The 24512-nt window shown below is 37.9% G+C and overlaps 1 protein-coding gene across 3 annotated transcripts; it reads left to right on the top strand.

The window, feature by feature from the left end:
- The first annotated feature begins 95 nt into the window (after positions 1 to 95).
- On the top strand, positions 96 to 21364 carry gata2a (GATA binding protein 2a). 3 transcript variants are annotated; one of them, XM_028446462.1, is made up of 6 exons: positions 96 to 318; positions 4686 to 5077; positions 5698 to 6276; positions 10621 to 10778; positions 18550 to 18675; positions 20550 to 21364. In XM_028446462.1, exons 2-6 carry the CDS (start codon positions 4849 to 4851, stop codon positions 20850 to 20852), a joined length of 1395 nt encoding a protein of 464 aa, XP_028302263.1. In that variant the 5' UTR covers positions 96 to 318; positions 4686 to 4848; the 3' UTR covers positions 20853 to 21364. The 3 variants fall into 3 exon arrangements, with proteins under 3 accessions (XP_028302263.1, XP_028302262.1, XP_028302264.1); XM_028446461.1 differs by lacking the exon at positions 96 to 318 and adding an exon at positions 4379 to 4500; XM_028446463.1 differs by lacking the exon at positions 96 to 318 and having other exon boundaries at positions 4849 to 5077; positions 10633 to 10778; positions 20550 to 20852.
- The last annotated feature ends 3148 nt before the right edge of the window (positions 21365 to 24512 follow it).

The following is a 24512-nucleotide window of genomic DNA, read 5'->3' as shown; positions in this document are numbered from 1 at the left end:
CATTTGGCTGCCAGTTTCTCTAAGTTTATGTGGTGGGGCGGAATAGAGGAGGCTGACGTGCCATTACGTTGCTGCTTCTCTCTCTCTCTCTCTCTCTCTCACACACACACACAAACACACACACGCACACGGAGCAGCGACTGCAGCTCCGATATTTGTCCTTTTTTCACATCTTTCTAAAAAGCAGCCTGTTTCAGGGCAACATTTCTGCACTTGTTGTTTTTGGAGGAAACCCCGGAGCTTCGTGCGCTTTGATGCGCGTGATGGACACGTTTTCACTGCGATTTACCCCAAAAGACGCGCAGCTCTCCAAAAAAGGTAAGAGACATTTAGGCTATACTGCTGCTTTCTACATTTCAACTCATTGGAAAAAAAAGTGCTTATATAAATCTAGCAATTTTAATCAAATAATCCCAAAAAACTAAAAAATAAATAAATACATTTAAAAAAAAAAAAACACAATTATTAAATGATAAAAGTTGCTTTACGCGTGAAAAACCTCAGTCTTGTTCTTGCTTTTTTCTGTAAATATATGAAGATCAAGTTTGTGTGTCGCACACTTTTGTAGTTTTATGGCATATTTAATGTAAAATAGCTTTTTTTTTTAAAATCCTAATTGATGATCATTTTACGCAAACTCCGATATGGTGTAATTGATCTATTTTATAGACACAACGTGTATTCTGTAATAACTGTAATTTTAAGTGACGTATGTGATGAATAGGATACAATAATAATATTAAAAAAAATAATAAATTAAAAAAAAAAAAGAACCAAATTAACACAGTACATTGATTAAAATGGCTTTAATGAAAAGTCAAGTGTTAAAAAGTGCAATAATTTTCTTAAAAAATGAATTTAAAAAAATGGTTTCATGCATATGTGAATCTGTCCACTTGTGAAATTTAAAAGAAAATGTCATCGCAGTCAATTATTCCCGTTTTTAGTGGTGGTGATTTTCACGCTTTAAAGCGCGTAATGATTGAAGCAAATCCACCTTCTATCAGCACAAACGGTGCAGAAGAGCAGGGACGGATCATTGGCACAACAAACCGTATAAAAATGCCTCTCAATGAATGAACAAATTTGTGTTTTAACATGCGTAAAAAATGCTTTCTGCATCTTCTCAGAAATCCTTTCAGATGTATTTATTTCATGCTGCTTATAATCATTTTGCAACGTCAGATTTGTGTCGTTCTGTGAAATGTTATTATAATCAGTTCAAACTAGTTAAATGAGAGTAAGTGCAGCTCTGTCCTCTCTGATATGCTCTTGTGATGCTCTTGTGTCTCCAAAGCCGCCCCACAGCCCCCACAGCCCCCAGCTCGATCTAATTAGAAGGACAATAATGCTTCAGCTGGTTTGTGTCATTCTGCTCCTGCTTATCTTCACACACCTTCACCGTGGATAATAATAATAGTAATAATGGATGCAAACTGGTAGAATTAAAGCCAATCCCATTTATTAACAGCAAGGATCACATTGATAATCTGGTTGCATTTTGTTGCATGATCAGGTATAGGTGGACAGCCTATATGTTAACCTATATACAGACCCTGCATCATGGGTGAAACAATGCTGCTGTGTCCTTGAGAAAAACAAAAAGACCATCCCCCCCTCCTCCTCCCCTCCCCATATAACCCTCCATCACCCACCGCCATTCTTTGTTTTTTTTCTTCCAGCACAGATAAAACGCTCTTAATGAAGGTATAAATTACAGAGGGCTAAATCCTGCTGAGTAATCCATTTGGTAAACACACCAAACAACAATGAAAGGTGCCTGTAGTGACATCTAATACTGTAGCCAGGGAGGAAAAGGCCTCCCATATTGGAGTGGGACGATACACTGACTTCACGATACGATATGTAGACCAGAAGTAGTCAAATGTGGCACTCGGTCTAATTATATGCGGCCCCCAAAGTAAACGCACAAAATGATAATAAAATACACAAAACAACAGAAAGAATGCACTAAGATTTACACAAAAATTACAACACTACAAAAAATACAGTGAATGACAAAAACACAGCAAATACTGCAGAAACACACACAACGACTACAAAAAGTAATAAAACGACAACTGAAATACACAAAAAACTCCAAATGACACAAAACGACAACAAAAACGCAGAAAATGACCTAAAAAAACATACAAAATTAGAGAAAGTGACAACTATAGTGCACAAAAAACAAGAAGAACACACAAACCCACAGTCAAACAAACAAAACGACAACAGAAATACAATAAAAAGACAAAGAAAAAAAATGACAACGCAATTACACGGTATGACTCCACAAGAGGTACATTTTACAGGAAAAACATGCACGAAAGAAAAACCAAAATGCACATAATAAACAAACATACACAGAATGACAGAAAAACACTTTGTTCTTTCCTGTGTTAATGCTCAGTTCAGTCATTATGCTAAATTCCTATGTGTGCAGGTTATTTATCAAAAGCATGTCTACATCTTCTGGCAGCAATTGAGTTATATTGACGATATATCCTTGGATCTTGTGACGTTTTAATATCTCAATATCTTCTCACACGATATATCGTCCTACCCTTACTATATATATATATACATGCGCCCACACGGCTGATAATAAATATGCCAAATATTCAATGGCAGCAAATTGCGTTGCTGTGTTATTGAAGACAATTACCAGCAGATCACAGAAAGAGTAAAGGATGCCTTCGCTCTCGTTCCACCTGCACGCATGCGCACTGTGGCGCCTTTTCACAGGAATCTCAGATATTTGGCCCCGCGCTGCTCCACACATGCACTAATTTGTTGATTGTAGGAGTTGACATGAAGCTCAAAGGAACTGAGCTCATCAAACCTGCTGCCCCTGGCAACCAGCCAATGATTTAATGAGCGATGACTGACAAGCAAAGGCGCGCACGCACACACACACACACACACACACACACACACACACACACACACACACACACACACACACACACACACACACACACACACACACACACACACACACACACACACACACACACACACACACACACACACACACGCCTATTGGGTCAGACATGGAATGGCCTTTGTTACCTGGAGGATTCTGGACAGGTATCAGAGTGGCGTCACGTGACACTTGTGAAAACTGCCCCACAGCACTTTGGTGACGTCACGAGCCGGCGTCAGAGAGGCGGCTGGTTCAGACGCGTCTTGCAAATATGCAACGTTGCTGTGATTACATGCATTTAATTTAGTTGTTAAATGAAAACCTGACACTAGATATATACAGTTACAGTATATTATTACAACTAAATAATTTGATGTAAACTGACAGATTTAAACAGAAAACAAATGGTATAAAAGACCCCCGGCTGTGTTCTGTCACTGAGACAAAAAGCAGTGTTTTCACAAGAGAAGACTAATTAGAGACAATTAGGCGCCCACAACAATAGGGGACAATTTCCAGGGTTATAAATAAAAATAAATCTACTTCTCTATCAGATATTTATTGATACATCAAGACGTGCTGTGAGCAACTAACTGCGGTTAGCATAAAGCCTGATGATAATTAAATATTTACAATAATAATAAGAAATCATTCATAGAACATGTGTCAAACTCATGGCCTGGGAACCAAATGATGGCCCTTTGGAGCGTTCAATTTGGCCCACATAAGGAGAAAGAAGAAGAAAAAAAATGACAGAAAAAACATGAATCTATACATAAAGAACACCAGTGCTTATACCGCGTGATTGTAGTCATTTCTAATGTTAAACAGTTGAATAAATTCAACATTCTTGCAAAATCCTTAAATTTTCCTCAAATTATTACATAATATTTCCCTTAATTAAATAGAAATTGGTCTCAAAATCTAGGAAATTTAAAGTGAAGATCCTGTTGGGACAGATATCTGTCACTTACTGCTTGGGTATGGTCGGTTACTTACAGGTTTTGTATTTATGTGCAAAAACAGGGCACAATAATGTTGAAATTACTTGTTTTCCTGCTTACAATATGTGGCCCTCTTAAGGTCAAACTGCTCCTTATTTGCCCCTGAACTACCCCTGATTTAGAGGGTCAATAGACTGTCATAATATAATATTATTATTGATTTGATTCCTCTTTATATGGCGCATGAATGCATCTATAAAGCAGATGTCATTGTGTTTAAGCCTCACAAAGCAAAATAAAGCTTGGAGAAAATTCTCCTGATAGTTCACCTCTTTTTTTTTTTTAATTTTTTTAATTTTTTATATAAAGAAGTGTAGAATTGACATTTTAAAAGGACGCAACGGGCCAATTGCGAGTAGCCTGGTCGGGATTGGCCCCTGACCGACGCCCCGCCCCCACGTGGCTTGATATGGGAATTTAGTGGCGCCAGTGGCATCAGTCTGCGCCACATCTCATTAATGAGGCTGGGCACGGAGATGGATCAGGAGCTTTTTACGCATCAGTCTGTGTGTCTGCGGGTCAGATGATGATGATGATCGGCCACAGCAGCAACAACAACAACAACAGGTATATGATATATCAGAAAGGTTTAGACTTTGGACATAGAGACGACTCCTAAACCATCCAGGATCACATAAAGTCATAGTGGAGCAGGGCTTATTTCACGTGTCAGATGCTGAAATGTTTGAAAATGGGGTTTGTTGGTGAGTAATTCTCACTTTCTTTTTTTTTTGGTTTGTTTGTTTTTGCAGATATTATTAATCTAAAAGAAGGATTTAAGGATTCTAGATCTGGATCACCTCCAACAAGTCTGTCAAACTCTAGGATTTAGACCCAGCACACTTTGAGACTGGATTGAAATTTCACAAACTGTTTGCGTTGGATCGATATTTGGAGGAGGAAAGCGCCCGAGCCATGGAGGTCGCAGCGGCGGACCAGTCCCGGTGGATGGCGCACCATCACGCGGTGCTCAACGGCCAACACCCGGACTCTCACCACCACACTCTGAGCCACAATTACATGGAGCCCATGGCGCCTTTACTGCCCCAGGACGAAGTTGACATGTTTCTCAACCACTTGGACTCACAAGGAAACCCGTATTACACCAACTCCAGGGCTCGGGTCACCTACAGCCAAGCGCACGGTAAGACATACACTTATATCAGTAAAATGTCAGTGAAAATTACTCAAGTTTAATTCACAACACAGAAAGCCAAACATAATGTGTGATTTATTTATTTATTTTTATTTTTAATGAACTCTTTTCTGTTTTAGTTTTTTTGTTTGTTACATCTTTATCCTTTTAGTCCCTCTTGACTTGTTCTATGCCGGGTCATATATAAACATAAAAGGCATTTGTGTGAAATGACAGCGAGAGGAAAGGGAAGTTTGTCACTGGTGGGAGTTTGTGGAGGGAGAGAGAGACACTTCCCGGATATAAAAATAAAAGCGCAAATTGTACTAATAACAACCTGTAGTCCGAGAAGAGACGAGCTGTGGATGGACCTGTACCTCAGTTTACCTGATTTTTTCTTTACTTTTTTGCGTTTGACAAAATGTTAAACTCATAATTATTTATTTTGGGCGTGATAATCAGGATTTAGTTTGATCTATAACTGGATCTTAATGTCGGATTTAGGTTATCCAGGGCTTTTAAATGGTATGATTCTTCTTATGCGTAAGATCAAGTGAAGTCGAAGGGATCCGTGTTTTGTTTTTATTATTTTTTAATAATAAATTAAACCAGATTATTGTGGATTTCAGCTCGCCTGACCGGGAACCAGGTTTGCCGGCCACACCTCATCCACAGCCCGGGTATCCCGTGGCTGGACCCCGGTAAAGCCGCCCTATCCGCCGCCCACCACCACAACGCATGGGCGGTCAGCCACTTTAGCAAACCCGGCCTGCACCCCGCCAGCTCCGGCTACCCGTGCAGCAGCAGCACCGGCTCGGCCTCCGTGTCCTCCCTCACCCCGGCCTCCCACTCCAGCTCGCACCTCTACAGCTTCCCCCCTACACCCCCCAAGGACGTGTCCCCGGACCCGGACCCGACCTCTCCAGGCTCCTCCAGCAGGATGGACGACAAGGATCCGATCAAGTACCAGGTCCAGGTTCCTCTGTCGGACAGCATGAAGATGGAGAGCTGCAGTCCTCTGCGCAGCGGCCTGGCCTCCATGAACAGCCAGAGCACGGCCACGCACCACCCTATCCCCACATACCCGACCTATTCCCTGGGTACGCCTCACGACTACAGCGGGAGCCTCTTCCACCCCGGGAGCCTGTTGGGGGGGTCCACCTCCAGCTTTACGCCCAAGTGTAAAAGCAAAGCCCGGACGAGCTCAGGTGAGTCTCACCTCTGTAATTACTATTAAATGCTTTAATAACTGTGCCTTACAATATATTTTAATATGAGTTAGTTAAAACACAATGAGAGCTGGAGATAGGCACCACTAGACCCCCACTACCCTGAAAAAAAGGAACAAACGGGTCAGAAAATGGATTATGGTTAAAACGTCATATATTTAATTAAATCCAGCAGCACTTGTTGCTCTCACAATTAAAACTTATTTTATCCTTTAAATGTTTCATTCCAGTAGATATTCACCAACTTATAGTTCGATTAAAGTCACCGCAATAAAACGTAAAATGTGTGTATTATATTATTTATCAGCTAATCTACAATTGCGCACTTAATTACGCACGTGGATTAATAACAAACCCAGTATGTTTTTACTTGGTTGTGTCCCTGACTTATTTAGATCGTGTGTGTGTGTGTGTGTGTGTGTGTGTGTGTGTGTGTGTGTCGTGCCACAGGCTTGTTTTTGGCCCTTTAATGCGCTTAAACAGTGGAGTCACGACGCCCTGGCTCCTGCCATATCCTGTATACCTTCAAGTGAACAAATCACGACCCCCCCCCCCACCCACCCACTGCTCGCCCCTGTACTAACAAAGCAAAGGCGACAGAGTCCTGCTGTTTGTGTTTTTAGGCATTGGCCTTGCGCGCACACACACACACACACACACACACACACACACACACACACACACACACACACACACACACACACACACACACACACACACACACACACACACACACACACACACACACACACACACACACACACTTCTCTCTAAAGATGAGAGTGCATTTCTATGAAAACTATTTACAGAAGTGTGTGTAACTTCCATTTACCCAAACACATGGTTGTGAGATTATTGTTATTTTTTTAGTTCATAAATTAAGTTAGAACCGTGGGATTAAGGCGTGATTATTATTTTTTATTTTGAAAAACCACCTGGGTTTGGTAATGTTTTAGGTCTGGGCAATATATCAAAATGTAAGATATATAGATATTTCTAATTTGCCAATATAAAATTACAATATTGCCTATAACTTGCACCGTCTGTAAATATGTATATGTTTATATTCTCTATACTTTTTATGTTGTTTTTTTCTATTTATATATAACCTCTATTGTTGTATCGTTTCTTTTATTTTATCTCCTTCGTTGGACCCTTTTTCTGGTGACTTTTAGGTATTCTGTGCGTGTGTTGCCTTTTTTTTTCCCTTGCACTTAATCTCAGCTGTACTGATAGTAAATTTCGACCACCGCGGTATCAATAAAGCTAGACTTGGTGCTACTTTTGCTACCTCTCAGAACAGCATGAAAAGTACAGTTAGGTGGATTACTGAGTGTGTCCTAAGCCACACTACAGAACTCACTCACACGTGCTGTCCTTTAGAGGAGGAAATAGCCAAAAGTGGCACATATTGTGCAGCTGTTTGTTCATAAATGAGCCTGTGTGGCATTTAGCATTAACCCAGAATTGTCTTTCTGGTCAGACTTTATTGAGGTAAAAAATAGAGAGATTTATATCGCATATTGCCCTTTTGAGAAAAAAATATTGAGATATGAGTTCTGATCCATAATGGGTGAGTTTTCTTTGTTAAATCGCTCTGGAGACTGTTGTTAACAATTACTACAAATGTTGTTTTTGTTGTTGTGCTTTTTCAGCTTTGTCTCCCTCATATTCAGATTGAACCTCTTTGGTGGGCAAATGTTACATTACTGTGACCTTTAAAAAACAAAGTGGGCAGACTTTAGTCATAAATAAGCAACACAAATATATCTGCAAGGTCGTAAAAAAAAAGGCATCTTATCGTATAAATACATGTCAGAATCCAGTAATGGTGATTATTTGATATACTAAATGCCACAGTAGTGACATTTCTTGTATCTTCCACACCTGAACTCGTTCCCCTTTCTGCATGGCGACTCAGGAACCACACTTTAACACTAAACATTGCACAACATGACGCGTCCAGTATCTACTGATGAATATTTACAGCTTTTAATGAGGTGAGCATCTGTGCGCTTTGATAAAAGTTGTGAAACCGTAAAGAGGAAGACAAAAGAGGTTCGCACAAACATTGAGATGGAGAGAAAGGTGGCTTTTGTTGCAGAGGGAGGGGGCGAGACTTTGGGTGTCACAAGCTTTTTAAACATGAGATGAGATGAGATGGAGCTCCAGGGAGATACTGGGAATGGATAAACTGGTTAGTTTAGCAGCAGGAGGCTTCAGATGAAGGCGCAGGGGAAAGTAATGGATTACTGTAATTGAGTTGCTTTTATGGGAACTTGTACTTTTTAGGAGTATATTTCTAAATCAGTCATATTACTTGTATTTAAGTACATTTTAAAAGAAGTAAAGTATTTTGTTACATTTCTACACCAAACCGTTACTGAGTAAATTATTATTTTTCTGTTTTATAATGATCAACTGATATTGTTAAACTATAAAAAAAATAAATGACCAGACAACAATCAAATGCATGACATCATAGTCGACCAATCAGATTAAACGTAATGCACCGCGCCAAAAAAAAACATTGAATTCTTGTTATTTTTCAGTTTTAGAGTTCATTAATGTAGCTATACTTAAAGCCTGTGATTTTATTTATGTATTTTGAAATGAATTAATTGGTGTTATTTTAGTTAGAAAATAATCATACATTTTGACAAACCTTTTATTTTATTCAGATGCCTTTGTGGAAAATAAATTAGGTTACAATTGTGCAAAATTTCATCTCTTCTTTTTTTCTTCTTCTCGGTTTGTCATTAGTCTTTAATGAAACGTCCTAATTTTCACTTTTGCCCAGCATACAGTTTAAAAAAAAATGTATTTCATTCAAAAGAAATTTTATGAATATTTAAATGTTTTATGATTAAGATAAACCTGCATTTGTATTTCTTTTTTTGGTACTTTTCTATTTCACATCTTTGTCCTATTCATCACATGAAACAAACCAAACATACATCCTTTTTGGTACACCATTCTTCTTCATATTTTGGCACATGTTAGAAATATAGTCAATTAAAATCTGATCTTATTGATTTTACATATTTTGTCAATTTGGACCCAAAGCTGGCCTCGGGTGATGGCCTTGTCTTCTGGTGGTCTTGGGGGCTTTTTCAGTTTATACATGAGATGTTTAAACTGAACTGTGGCAAGATTTATTGCCAAAAATAAACGTGGTGGGGGGTGAAAATAACTAGTAACTTTTACTTTAGGTACTATTTATTTCAGCTACTTTTTACTTGTGTCCAAAAAATGGGGAAATGAGGCACTCCAAAAATGGAAAAAGATCTAAATGAGGAAAGAGATGCTAAAATCCTTTATTATAATGGCCAAATCATTAAAAAGCCACGTCTTGCCTTTGTACTTTTTACTTGAGTATTTTATGTATCACTGTATCAGTACTATTTACACCTCTGGGTGTAACCGTGTTCTAAACTCCCGTGTGTTTTTCTCTGCTGGCTGCAAACTGTGCTGATGATAAATAATGTAGGTGTAATAATTTAATGGTGTGTCCTGTTCTAGTCGTTGGACACCCCTGGACATGCTGGAGGTGTCCCAGGACTCCTCCTCCTCGCTCAGGATCAGCTTACATACAGGGTGTCTGTGTCCACCTGCATGATGATGAAGATGATATAGGCACACTATCATCAAACAGATTTCCCACTTCACATTACACGACCATCTGGGGCTCAAGATGTTTAACTTAGGGCTGGGGCGATATGGACCAAATCTCAATATTTTTTCTCAAAATGGTGACACACGATACAAATCTCCATCATTTGAATTCAAATAAAGTCTGACCTGCAGAAAGACAATTCAGGGTTAAATTTACTGATGCAAAATGCCACACAGATACATTTATTAATAATAAACAGCTGCACAAAATGTGCCACTTTTGGCTTTTTCTCCTTAAGGGACAGCACGTGTGAGTGAGTTCTGCAGTGTGGCTTGTTTGAAAAGATAAAGATAAACTGTATAGTCCCACAAAGGGGACATTTGCAGTGTTTCAGCAGCAGATAAATAAAAAGGAAGATATAGATGTATGTACTCACTCAGTATTCCATCTAAATGTGCTTTTGATGCTGTTCTGAGAAGTAGTGAAAGCAACGACTCCTTAAACAAGATTTTAAAAGAAAAATAAGCTTTAAAATAATATATTCATCAATATAGGCGATATTGTTAGTTTTGATATCGCCACAATAGAAAACGTGATGTATCTTAAATCTCGATATATCGCCCAGCACTAGTTTAACTGCTGTATGGAGTTCATCACGGTGTGAATTTTTTAATTATATAAAGCTTCCTTTTGTCTCCTCCTCTTTGATCTATATGCAGAGGGTCGTGAATGTGTGAACTGTGGAGCCACGTCCACCCCACTGTGGAGGAGGGACGGGACCGGCCACTACCTGTGCAACGCCTGTGGACTGTACCATAAGATGAACGGACAGAACCGACCTCTCATTAAGCCCAAGCGGAGACTGGTGAGCGTTTCATTTTAGCTCTAATGCAGTGTGTCTCAAATGGGGGTACGTGTACCCCTAGGGCAGAGGTAGGCAACTTCTATCACAGCGGTGGCCACAAAAATGTGTTGGTTTGATTGGAGGGCCACATTATCAACATTCATGTCAGCATTTAGACTAATGAGCAATCTGAGCATTAATACAGGAAACAACAAAGTGTATTTATAGTATATACGTGCGTTTTTCTGTCATTCTGTGTATTTTTGTTGTTGTCTTGGTCATTGTAAGACATTTTATGCATTTCTCTTGTCCTTTTGTATATTTTTTCCTGTAAAATACATGTTTTTTGGAGTCATATTGTGTATTTGCGCTGTCATTTTGCATTTGTTAAGGTTATTTTTATGTATTTCTGTTGTCGTTTTGCTATTTTGTTAGTACTCTGGGTTTGCGGAGTAATTTTTTTTGTGTTTTTCATGTCTTTTTGTGTACTTCTGTTTGCTTTTTCTGTGCTTTTGTTGTCAGTACTTGTAATTTTGTGTATTACTGTTGTCGTTTTGTTCATTTTTGGAGTAGTTTTGTGTGTTTTTGGAGTATTTTCTGTGTTTTTGTGTATTTTTCTGTCATTTTGTAGGTTTACTTTGGGGGCCGCATAACATTAGATTGAGGGCCACATGTGGCCCCCGGGCGGCCAGTTGCCTATATCTGCTTTAGGGGAACGAGATGGCACTACAGGGGCTACTTGAGAGAGAGAGAGAGAGAGAGAGAGTGGAACATTAACAAAAAACAAGTGTCTGTCTTGGTTCCACCAGAAATAAATCTATTCAAGAATCACTAAATCAGGGTTTTTCAACCCAATTGGGGTCGGGACCCCATGTGGCGTTGGCTGAAAATTTCCAGAAAAATTCAAATAGATTTTTGAAATGTTTGAATTATTATCTTATCTATAATTATTATCTTTTTTAAAAATTGAAAAACTATTTTAAACAACTGTATTTCTATACTTTCTCTGTGTGAAATACACATCTAGTTAAACTAAAATGCAGTAAACATATATCTGAAATTCTTGATATCAAAATGGGGTCACGATCCAAAAAAGTTGGGAACCACGGCAATAAATCGTGTTTATTTCCACTTATTTACAAAATGAGATTCTTTAAAATGTGTGTTATCACTCGTTCATTCCATTATTATGCTCTATAGCTGTTTTTTTAAATAGTTTTCTAAGCAAAATGTTACAGTCGGACATGGGGAGACTTGGATTCCGAAAGAGGAGAAAGGGGGTATTTGAGCCAAAAAAGTTTGAGAACCACTGCACTAATGGTACGGAGTGGGGGGAGGGGGGTTGGGGGGGGCACTCCACTCCAATATGAGCACAAAGCAGATGCCGGTCAAACAATGCCAGGAAAGTTATATTTTCCCTATGATCTTCCTGGAATTGTTTGTCCCCCTCACCCCCCGATGATCCGCCTCCATGGCCTGTTACAATGCTGCTACTATTGCCATTGTTTCACTATCATTATTGCGAACACTTCTGATAGTGTCACTGATACCGTTGACCACGCTGCTTTAGTTAACACCAGGCACGAGTAAATGAAAGGCACACGGGACACATCATAGACATAACTCTGTCTGTAGTCAGTCAGCTTCATTTTTAATACAACTACGTTCACATTTCATTTCATTTACTGATTTCAAAGATGATTACAATGCACCTTAATAAACAGATGTAGAGTTAGCTGGTGTCGCTGGTCAAATTATGAAAGGCAACTTTAAAATGTAAAAGGTATTCAAATACAGAGAGAATCCAACATGACAATAGAGAACAGATATGACAAATAACACAATAGTTACTGATTAAACAAAACACTATGCCTGGACTAAAACTCTTAGAATAAATTGTGTTTACACCAGTGGTTCCCAACCATTCTCTCCCTTTTCTCTTTTTTTGCCTCCTCGTAGCATCACACTACGTCAAAAGTTACCAATATGTAGCATATTTTCACTAAATTTGGTAGATTTTTGAATAATCTTTTGAACAAATTGTATTTGTTCAAAATAAACAGGACAAATTGTGTTTTATTTTGTAACAACCAACACAGGCTGTAATAATTTATTGCTAAAAAACTTAAAAATCTTTGTTTTTACTCAATTTTGAATGAAATTTTGTTACATTTGGTGGCGTTTTGACATCACGCAGCATCAGAGAAACACTGTGTGTCCTTTTTTGGATTATGACCCCATTTTTATATATATTTGGTGACCCCAAAGAATCTTTTTATATCCGTTTTTGATCATGTTTGTTATGCTGTGTAACAAATACACAGTAGCTACGATGTGCCAGCTCAGATATTTTTATACTGTATTTTTTTAATTTTATCTTTCTTATTTTCTTCATACTACATTTTATTTGAACTAGATTTATATTCAAGAAAGTAAAAGTATACAATATAGTTGTTTATGATTGTGTTGTGTTTTAATTTGAAAAATAATAATCATTAAAACAGATAAAGAATATCTTTAATCAGTAATTAACACGTTACAGGTGACCCCATTCAAATTTCAGGCGACCCCACATGGGGTCACGACCCCAAAGTTTAAAAACACACACACACACACACACACACACACACACACACACACACACACACACACACACACACACACACACACACACACACACACACACACACACACACACACACACACACACACACACACACACACACACACACACACGCACACACACACACACACACACACGGCTCAAACTCACATATTACTCAGTTAAATTTTAATTTTAATTTTTAAATATTGTTATTATCAATATTTATCTAATGTTTTATATTTATAATTTTGTCCGTGGCTAAAATGTACAAAATAAAATATTAAAGATGGACAATAATATGGGCTGATATTAGCCATAAAATCGATTGCGTCGGTTTTCCCACTGATATTGATACAGTATGTGATGATGTTTGAGACAACATATTAAAAAAAAAAAAATTGCCACTTTTTCCACGACTATAGTTGAATAAATATTGTTATTTTACACAATGATGTTTATTTGTGAAATACATCCTGTTGTTAATCACATTAAAAGTAGGCGTAACATATTATTTCCATAGAGAACTATAATGTGAGCTCAAACTAGGTTGGTGGGGGAGGGGTTCTGTTTTGGTAAATACTGAAAATTGGAAATTTAGCGTTGGACAATATCGCCGTATCGGATATTGATAAGAATCTAACATGGAACATCCTTATAAAATACAGTATAGAAGTAGTTTTTAGGCTCAAACTCACCATCTAACCTCTAACCTTTCATTAAAGCACTTAATTATGAGCTCGGGGACAAACGAGGGGGTGTAATGGTTTCCTTTGGTAATTCCTGTTAATAGCATGCAGATAAATCCACTGTCATTTTTGGTTTTTACATGCTTCGCCTCTTATTTTGAAACTTTCTGGTTTCTTGACCAGCTCGAGCGTCCATGAGCTTTTTTTTTTTCCACGGGCTCGTTCCGTGCGGCTGCAGCTATTTTACATTTTTCAAGTGTTTTTCAGACTTGTGTTCAAAGGGGGGGCATCCAGTTGTTTCCTATCCGGATATCTGTCCGGCCCAGATAAGGAAGTCAGGCTCCCGGCTGTTTCCGCCCCTCTCCGCAGCCGGCCTGACATAGCCTACGCTGTAAAGAGATTATCACAACACTGGGAGCCGCTTATGTGTGGAGAGAGACGGGCCATGAGGGCGGGGATTGGAAAACACACGGATCCGTGTCTGTCCACCTCTTGTTTTGTCATTGTCGTAAGCAGCTGTACGCTTTAATGTGCCACTATTTTCAAGAAATGGCCCTGACATTTTGATTTAAAATGACGTTGTTGGACCTAAAACAAATAGTTTGAAGTTGACGGTAATTATAAAGCAAAACGGGACGCGTCCTGAACAACTGAGTCCGCAGGCTCCGTAAATGTTAAAGCAGTGTTTCCTATTATGTGTGAAGAATCGATGTGTAACGGACACAGGAGAGAGCGGTTTAAACAAAGCTTCTATTTTCACTTGTAGTTGCATAATTATTCAAATATAACATCACAACGACATCCGACACAATAGAAAAAGACATGTAGCTTATATAGGGCTGCTCGATTACAGAAACAATAATAATCACTATTATTTTAGTCAAAATTTAAATCACGATTTAAATTTTAACTTATTTGTCAACCAAGAAGTTATTTCATTTTTGTACAAAACAATGTAAAATATATTCTTTAAACATAGATAAAATCCTTCAAACACTAAAATCAAGTACGTTCACTTTTGTACATAACAAAACACTGATGTGTCTTTGCCATAGGTCAGACATAGGCAACTGGTGGCCCGGGGGCCACATGTGGCCCTCAGCCTTATTTGGAGCAACCCCAGAAGAAAAAGCAGAAAATGACAAAAATATATACTGAACAGCAAAATTACACAAAATTACTCCAAAAAACATTTAGGAAAAAAAAGCTCAAAAGGAAAACAAAAAACCAAATATTTAATCCAAAAACACATTCTACGACAAATGTACACAAAATACTTCTTTCTATTTCTTTATTTTTCTTATTTTTTAAATTTCTTTATACAAAAAAAATGTTTTTTTTTTATTTCTTTATTTTAACTTTTTTATACAAAAAACTGCACATAAATGTTTTTACAACATACAAAACCAACACAACAACACACAAAATGAGAGAAAACTACACCAAAAAACAACAAAAACACATTATTACTGCTAATCGATCACGATTCTAAATGCTGTTAAGCATGTTGATCATGTGATTCTCAGTTCAGAAAATGACATTTTTGCTGCCCTGCTGTGATAAAAGTTGCAGATCTCTGCTCTAGGTCTTTATCATCAAACCCAAAGTGTTCAAATGTTAGACAATTTGACTTGTTTTGCTTGTTTATCAAGCGTTTTTGCTGCGTTTCTCCTGCAATGTTTCAAGACCGCTAGCAACAACTTTCCTCGTGTTAGCCTGCAGGCTAGGCTAGCTTTAGCTTTAGCTTTGAGAGGGGTGGGGGCGGGGGGAGGAGCTTGGATGCGTGTGCATTAAACAACTAAAAGTTTGTTTATTAATAAATGTTTTTTCTCGTGTGCCAAACTTTATTCTTTGTAGAGATCCTAAATCGTGGAAATGTGTTTTATTTAGCAAATAAAACATATGTATAATTGAAAAAAAAACTTAAAAAAATAAAAAAAAATTTTTCAATTATGTTATTTTTCTAATCGTTGAGTGTAATTGAATTTCCATTAATTGCACAGCCTTAGCTTAACTTTATGTTCACAGTAGTGCTGTACGGTATGGAGAAAATACATCATGATATACTGTAGGTAGAAAACGATATATATCCCGATTAAGTATTTCTTTCTATTCATTATATATAAAAATGGTTTCTATAAATAAATTGGTAACATGACCTTTTCCCATTTCTCAGTACCTTAAGGATTCCGTGACCAATTTCTGCAGCTTTTTCCCAAATATTGTTTCAAAACTTGTAACGAAGGCTACTTATTTTTTATAATAAGGCTTTATTATTTTCTATAACTTTGCATAGAATAGTCCATTTCATCCCCTAAAAAACCTGATTGCGTTTTAATTCTTTCATATCAATACAGAAAAGAGGTGATTCCCAACAATTTACCAAGATATGGATCAGTTCCATTACAGTAAATATACAGGCTACGTTTTTTATATTGCACTACAATATATATCGTTATATTGCACAGCATTAGTTGACAGTTTACTGGAGATTGGATGCGTTTATTCCTGAAGAAAGATGTTGAAACATTTAATGAAACTTTAGAATTCTTTATTGCACGGTCAGTGTTTTGATGATTGGATTCAGACCTAATGATTTAAATGTTGGTGACATGAACACTAAAAATATAATCAGAACTTTAATTCCAATTAGATTGGCTCTTTTTTAATCAGATAGTGGAAGCATGACGTGACGTGATTAAATCTGAAGATATAATTTGATTACTCATGGTCCGTGTAACCGTGGAAAAATCCTACAAAATAATCCAGATGCTTCATGCATATGTGCCAAACTCAAGGCCCGGGGGACAAATATGGCCCTTCAGAACATCCGATTCGGCCCGTACGAGAAAGTGAAAGTGACAGAGAAAACATGAATCATTGTGTAAATTACCAAATAATTCAGCTGTCACTTGTTGTTGAAAGAACTCAAATCCTGCAATTTTTCTCAAATTATTCCACAAAATCTCCAAATTAAATAGAATTTGGTCAAAAAATAAATAAATCAAACAACACTGAAGTATCCGTCACTTATTACTTAGATATTGTTGTTGATAATGCTAATTTATAACTGGAAGTGCAAACTTGAGCACATTAACGTTTTATTTGTTCGTTTTCCATCTAAAACCTGCATTTTGCCCATTTGTGATCAAACTGGTTTGGAATTGGTCCTTCAACTAAAATAAGTTTGACACCCATGCTTTAAAAGTTTAGACCACAACTGTCAAACTCATGGCCCGGTGGCCAAATCCGGCCTTTTGGAGCATCCAATTTGACCCACGGGAAGAAGTAAAAATGAGAGAAAACATAAATCATTGTGTAAATGAAACTCAACAATATTTGCAGTTTTCCTGATGCTTATATCGCACGATTGCAGTCATTTTTAATGTGAAACTGTTGAAAAAACTCTTACAAAATCCTTACATTTTCCTGAAATTATTACATATTTCCCTTAATTAAATAGAAATTGGTCACAAAATCTATGAAATTTAAAGTGTAGATCCTGTTGTGACAGATACAGTATCTGTCACTTATTGATTGGATATGGTCGCTATTTTATATATACAGTACGTAGAAGAGCAAACGGGCACAATAATGTTGAAATGACTCATTTTCCGATATGAAATCTGTGGCCCACTTGAGATGAAGCTGCTCTGAGATGGGATTTTCAAAGGCCGATGCCGATACCAATTTTGAAAAAATAATTTGGTCGATGGCCGATATCTAAAGCCGATTTTGGAAGCCGATATTTGAGGTCGATATACTTTTTTTTAAAGCACATTGATTATGAAAGACAACTGAAACACTCATATGATATAAATGTATATATTAGAAATTAAATTAAATACACCAATAGAACTCTTAAGATTTATTGAACTTTAAATATACCCGTACACATCCAAGTAAAACAAAAAGTACAGGACGGGTAAGTATCAGTAAAGCACGACGACAATATACAATGTGCAAGTAGTGGTTAAAACTAAATACCTGTTTTAGGTCTAAACACTCACTCCTTCCCTCTGTTCACAGCCACCATCATTATTATACCGAAGCTTCACACTTGTCACCATATGCACAACTACAACATCACATCTCACTCTCACTTTAAAATAATCAACTCTTCCCCACCCTTTCTATTTCCTACCTTGAGTCTCTCCTCCCTGTTCCCTTCCCCCTCACCTAGGTGTAACACTGCCCTCTCTTTTTATATCCTCCCTATAATAAAATGTTTCTTCTTACCCTTCCTAAAGGAGGGCTGGTGATGGTAAAAAAATAAATAAATATATATATATTTTTTGGCCGATGGCTGATCTTGAAAAACGTTCATATATCGGCCTGATATATTGGCTGGGCGATATATGGATCGACCTCTAGTCTTGACTTGAACGTGAACTGAACTCGATGATTTTTGTCTTTTCTGTGATGAAACAAACTAATGAAACGTCTGATGCTGACCTGAGTATGTATCTTTATTTATTTGTTTTTATTTCTCTTCCTCCAGTCTGCAGCTCGACGTGCAGGCACCTGCTGTGCAAACTGCCAGACCACCACCACCACGCTGTGGAGGCGCAACGGGAACGGAGACCCTGTGTGTAACGCCTGTGGACTTTACTTTAAACTGCATAATGTAGGTAGCTTTAAACCACATTAACACACAAACACATTACACCCACACACACGTCCCTAACTGGCTGATGGGTGGACAGCTCATATCGATTTAGGGCAGGGAAGTTAGTGGTAATGTGGATGCAGAGCCTGCTCGCCCTGTTGAGTCCTCCTCCTTTATGAATCCATTCCTGCTTCAATGGTGGGCGTTACTCCCCCGAGAGGCTGTGGGGTGGGACCGTCCGTCAGTGGAACGGCGTCGGTTACACTGATGAGGATTTGTCTGCGGCTGGTCCTTTCAGATCCCGTCCGCGTGTATTCATAGTGACCAGGGGCGGCGCCGTGTGCTCTGGACAATAAAGACAAAAGCTCTAACCGGCCCTGACTCGCCTGGTAATCAGGCCATATATGTAAAACAGCTGCTCTATATGTAAAGCATTTAGTTTGCACTGCTGTAATTCACAACATGTACCCTGTTTGTTAGGGTGGTTCACAATATAATGGTATATAAAAAAAAAAGTTTTCCAAATTTTTCCAGATTATATTTTTCCTTGTTTCTATTGATATTTTGAACATCTGCACCAAAAATTGAGCCAATATAACATCAGTAAATGGTGACACTTTTTCACAATTATTATTGCTCAACCACGGAATTTGGTAACTTTCACAGATATCAGAAACTTGAACGATATGTAGGCAACAGTGGTGATTAATAGTCTCTCCCTGCATTTATACTAAATATGTAAGAACATTAAAACGGTTCAAACACTATTTATGAACAAAGAGAAAACCTCAAACAGTGTGACACCCCTAAATGTGCAGCGATTGACTCCAGTTTTGGTACAGATGTTTACAATACCAATGTGAACAAGGCAACATCAGGTGAAAATTAATTTTGTGAACCACCCTACTGTTTGTTTGTTTGTTTTACTAAGCTCTCCATTAGCTATACTGCACAATCAGTAGCTATTCTTCCTGGGGTTTCAATACTAACAAATATGATATACATCACAATACATCGCAATATCAATAATTAAAAATTTCACGTCAATCATATTTTTCTAAAAAGTGCAACTTTTGCTTCGCCAACAGATTCTGATTCTGTAAAAAAAAGTAACCACATACATCTATAAAAGTGTATGTTTTATGAAAATGAAGTTTAATCAACTTCCAGCTAAAAGTCATTGAGGACTGAGGTAGTTTAACAAGGTCTGATGTGGTTCACTGACACCTAGTGATCGGGCGTTTACGTGCTATGTATATGTTAGCACAATTAAATGTTTTATGTTTTCATTAAAAAACATGACTAAAAACAATCGATTTGAACCATTTTGGGTTGATATGATAGTTATGCAGTGAAAAATTGTGATATATCATCAGAACAATTTTTTCCTACACCCTTGTACATAATACATAACAACATTAACCGAAATAGACAACATAGAAATACAAAAATTCAAGTAAACTAATAATTGATAAAAAATAAAACTGCCTGTATGCAAAATATTCAAGTATAAAATGATGCCATACATTATATATTAGGATTCAGCATATAATACTTATTTTATTTATGTAATAATTCTTATTCTTGAGTACATATTAATAGTCTAACTCTTTTAGAAACATTCATGGTTTACATTCTTGAAATCAAAAATAGTGGCAGGGAGTTCCATTCCACCATTGCCCTATAACGCACCATTCTTTGTGTTTGACTGGAGCCACAGACAGGTTGATTATCACTGTGATAATCACAGCAGTGTGTGACATAATTCATGTGAAATGTGGAGCTAAAAGATCTCGACCCAGTGTAATGTAGTGTTCTCACAGTGAGTGCGGCTTTTGTCCTGCAGCTAGCTGAGCTAATATGCTAATGTGCTAATGTGGTGCTCTGTGCAGGTCAACAGACCCCTGACCATGAAGAAGGAAGGAATCCAGACGCGCAACCGCAAGATGTCCAGCAAGTCCAAGAGGAACAAGCGAGTCGGCGACGGCTTCGACGAGCTCTCCAAGTGCATGCACGACAAGGCGTCTCCTTTTGGAGCAGCGCCCGGCCTCGCCGGCCACATGACCCACATGGGTCACCTGACCCCCTTCAGCCACTCGGGACACATGCTCCCCACGCCCACGCCCATTCACCCTTCATTCGCTCACCCCCACCACCACTCCAATCGCTCGCCGGTGTGGGCGGAGCCACACTGAGACAGACGCCTTCATGTCTCACAAGCCCTTTGACTGTGAGAGTGACAAACACTAACTGGGCCTCCACATCACACTGAGAACTGAACAGACTGGTGTCGTGTACAGTAGTTGGTGGTTGGTGGGGACTGGAGGGGCCTTCGGTTGGACTCAATTACTGAAGGTCACGTGACGCCTGATCTCATGGACGGGACGCTGCAGAGATCAGGACTTAAGTGAATTCTGTGAAGAGCTAAAGTGCTGAAGGCTTTGTTAGTCCCTCAGTGTCTGGGACCGGCAGGAACCGAGTGAACGAGATGCTTGTCATTCTTTTCGCTTATTTTTTACTAAGTCACTTTGGTACACGGCGCTCATTGACCCTTGGTGTAACAGGACATGCTCACAACTGGTCTTTAAAGCAGGGATTCTCAACTGGTCTCACCCATGGACACATTTTGCCACGGTCATTAAATCGTGACACTTTTTAAAAAAAATTCCAGCAACCAAATTTAGTTTTTCAGAAATAGCTGTTGTTTTTTTCAACATAAATCTATATATTTTAGTGTGCAACATGCATTTTACTGCATGCCTGTCAAAAGAAAAGTTTCTTTCAAAATAAAAGACAAATCCAACATGAGAAACATTAAGTATTTATTTATTTTTGACCAGCTGTCCACGACCCATTTTTGGGTCCCGACCCACCAGTTGAGAATCGCCGCTTTAAAGAAAACTGTTTCCACTTGTCAGCCATCTCACTATACCCTAAGATCATACACGAACCAACCGACAGGCATTCTAGACTACATGTGTCAAACTCATGGCCCGGGGGCCAAATCCGACCCTTTAGAGCATCCGATTCGGCCCGCAGGAGAATTTAAAACGGAGAAAACATTGTGTGAATGAAACTCAACAATATTTGCAAGGGCTCATAGTTTTCCCAGTGCTTACATCACATGATCGCAGTCATTTTTAATGTAAAACAGTTGAAAAAACTCAATTCCTACAAAATCCTTCAATCATAACATAATATTTTCCTTAAGTAAATAGAAATTGGTCAAAAAATCTAGCAAATGCAAAGTTAGGATACTGTTGGGAATAATATCTATTACTTATTGCTTGGATATGGTCGATTTCATACATGTTTTGTATTTTATTTATACCTAGAAGTGCAAACTAGGTCAAAATACTGTTGAAATCACTTGTTTTCCTGCATGAAATCTGTGGCCCACTTCAAATCAAACTGCTCCGTATTTGGCCCCTGAACTAAATTAAGTTTGACACTCGTGTTCTAGACAGTCGTCACACAAACAGACAGACTCGATGGAATCTGACTACAGTACCCACAAAGCAGTGCTGTTCCCCACATGCTGGATTGTACTTGTCCACAATGCTCACCTGTTTTTTTTTTAAATAACGGAGTTTAAAAAAAGCAAAAAAAAAAAAGTAAATAGAGTGTTTATAAATGCTAATTGCTATTACTGTTGTTATATTTGATGTTATAATTATTGTTATGATAATTTATTTTCACTTTAAAGCTTTTGTCAAAAACACATTTGAGGTTAATTATTATTATTATTATTATATGATTATTATGTAAACACTGACATGTCTTAAATAAAAAAGCCCCTGACCTTTATGTTTTTTTTTTCTTTTTTTTTTAATAATTTTTTCATCTCTCACAGCAAAAAGAAAATAAATGTTGCTAAATTAGGCAAAACTTGTCTTTGTTGTTGTTTTATTCTTTTGAGGATGAATTTAGTCTAACAATTCCAGCAAGTGACTTTTAACTTTTTTTTCTTACTTTGATCTCCTGACATGTTATGACTGTCCACTGTCAGTCTTCCTCAGAGGCATCTGCTGGTCACCCAGTAAACTCATAAGGGCCCCATCAAAGCGGTCAGCAGATGCCTCTGAGCAAGACTGACAGTGGACAGTTCAAACCTGTCAGGAGATCAAAGTAAATGAACTGAAAAATGTTGTCTGAATAAATGAAACATATTATTAAAGTTCAATATATTTCAAACAAATTTGAAAAACAGACAAAACTAATTTGCAGAGATTTTTAGTTTTTGCCATTTTCAAAGAACGGGGAATTTATTTTATTGTAAATATCGGGTCATGACTAGGGCTGGGCAATATATCGAGATTCAAAATATATTGAGTTCTCTATTTGGGAGATATAAAATGACAATATGGCCTATAATCGATATATATATATATATATTTTATATGGCTTATTTTTTATCAAAATACTTGTTATAGGAGTCGCTGCTTTCACTACTTCTCAGAACTGCATGAAAAAACACAGTTAGATGGATTTATGACTGCATCCTAACCCAGACCTTCCCCATAACCAGCCAAACTATAGAACTCACTCACATGTGCTGTCTCTTAGAGGTGAAAAAGCCAAAAGTGCCACATATGCACAATATTGCACTTTAAAAAAACATTTTTTATGTACTTCATTTTTTGGGGTGGAGGACACAAAATCAGAGCAAGTATAGTCTGGTGTAGTCAAAGAGCTCACAGGGAACAGCTTATCATCAGTCATATTTGGTCAGTTAGGTTTATACAAGGAAATACATTGTGATTCAAGATACATCAAGATTTCTATTTTGGGGATATACATATTTTCTATCGCTTATTGTGTATCAAAATACCTGCTTTAGGATTTGCTGCTTTCGCTACCTCTCAAAACTGCATGAAATGCACAGTTAGATGGATTGCTGAGTGAATCCTAACCCTAATGAACAAGCCACACTGCAATACTCACACATGCTGTTCCTAGAGGAGAAATAGCCAAAGGTGTGCAGCTGTTTGATAATAAATGTATCTGGCATTTTTCTCAGCAAATTTAACCCAAAATTGTCTTTTTGGTACGACTTTATTTGAATTAAAATTATTGAGATTTATATTGTGTATCGCCATTTTGAGAAAAATATTGAGATATGGTTTTGGTCCACATCGCTAAGCCTTAGCCATGACCCGAAAAAGGTTAAGAACCTCTGCACTGGTGTGAGTTGAAGTTCCTAATGGTTATTTTGTCTGAGTGTGTGCGTCTAAAGTAGCGTTATGGTGTGTCCATCCATACACGCTCATAGGCTGAGTTCACGTTGACCACAAATGCAGTGAAAGCATTAAGATGAACTCCTCTTAAATGACGAGCTCTTGATTATTAAAATCATAAGTAAGATCAGATGTATGAAGGGAAGCCCTGTGATCCTTTAAGCATGGTAATGCGTTGGTCAGGCTCCTCCTCTCTCTGTGATGGTGCGTTGTTAAGAGAAGGTCTCTTTGTGGAGCCGGGGCCCCAGGCTGGACCATTGTACTCAGACAGCAGGCTCCGCAGAACGGCTCCTGACTCACGCACGCACTCTCATACATATGCACATGCATCTCAAACCTTAAAAACGCAAACTTTAATCAATACCAGTTAGATCAGACATGGGCAACTGCCGGCCCGGGGGCCACATGCGGCCATCCATCTAATTTTGTGCGGCCCCCAAAGTAAACGCTCAAAATGACAGAAAATACAAAACACAAAAACACTGATAAACTAAAAAACACCAAAAAAATACAACATTACAGAAAAATACAGTATAAAAGATGAGAGAAACACGGAAAGTACCGCAGAAATGCACAAAACTACTACAAAAATTAACAAAACAACAACAGTGATGCACA

This window comes from Gouania willdenowi, chromosome 5 (assembly GCF_900634775.1).
Source record: "Gouania willdenowi chromosome 5, fGouWil2.1, whole genome shotgun sequence".
NCBI classification, from domain to species: Eukaryota; Metazoa; Chordata; class Actinopteri; order Blenniiformes; family Gobiesocidae; genus Gouania; species Gouania willdenowi.
Note: the sequence above shows the minus strand (reverse complement) of the source record. Positions and strands in the feature narration are given on the sequence as shown.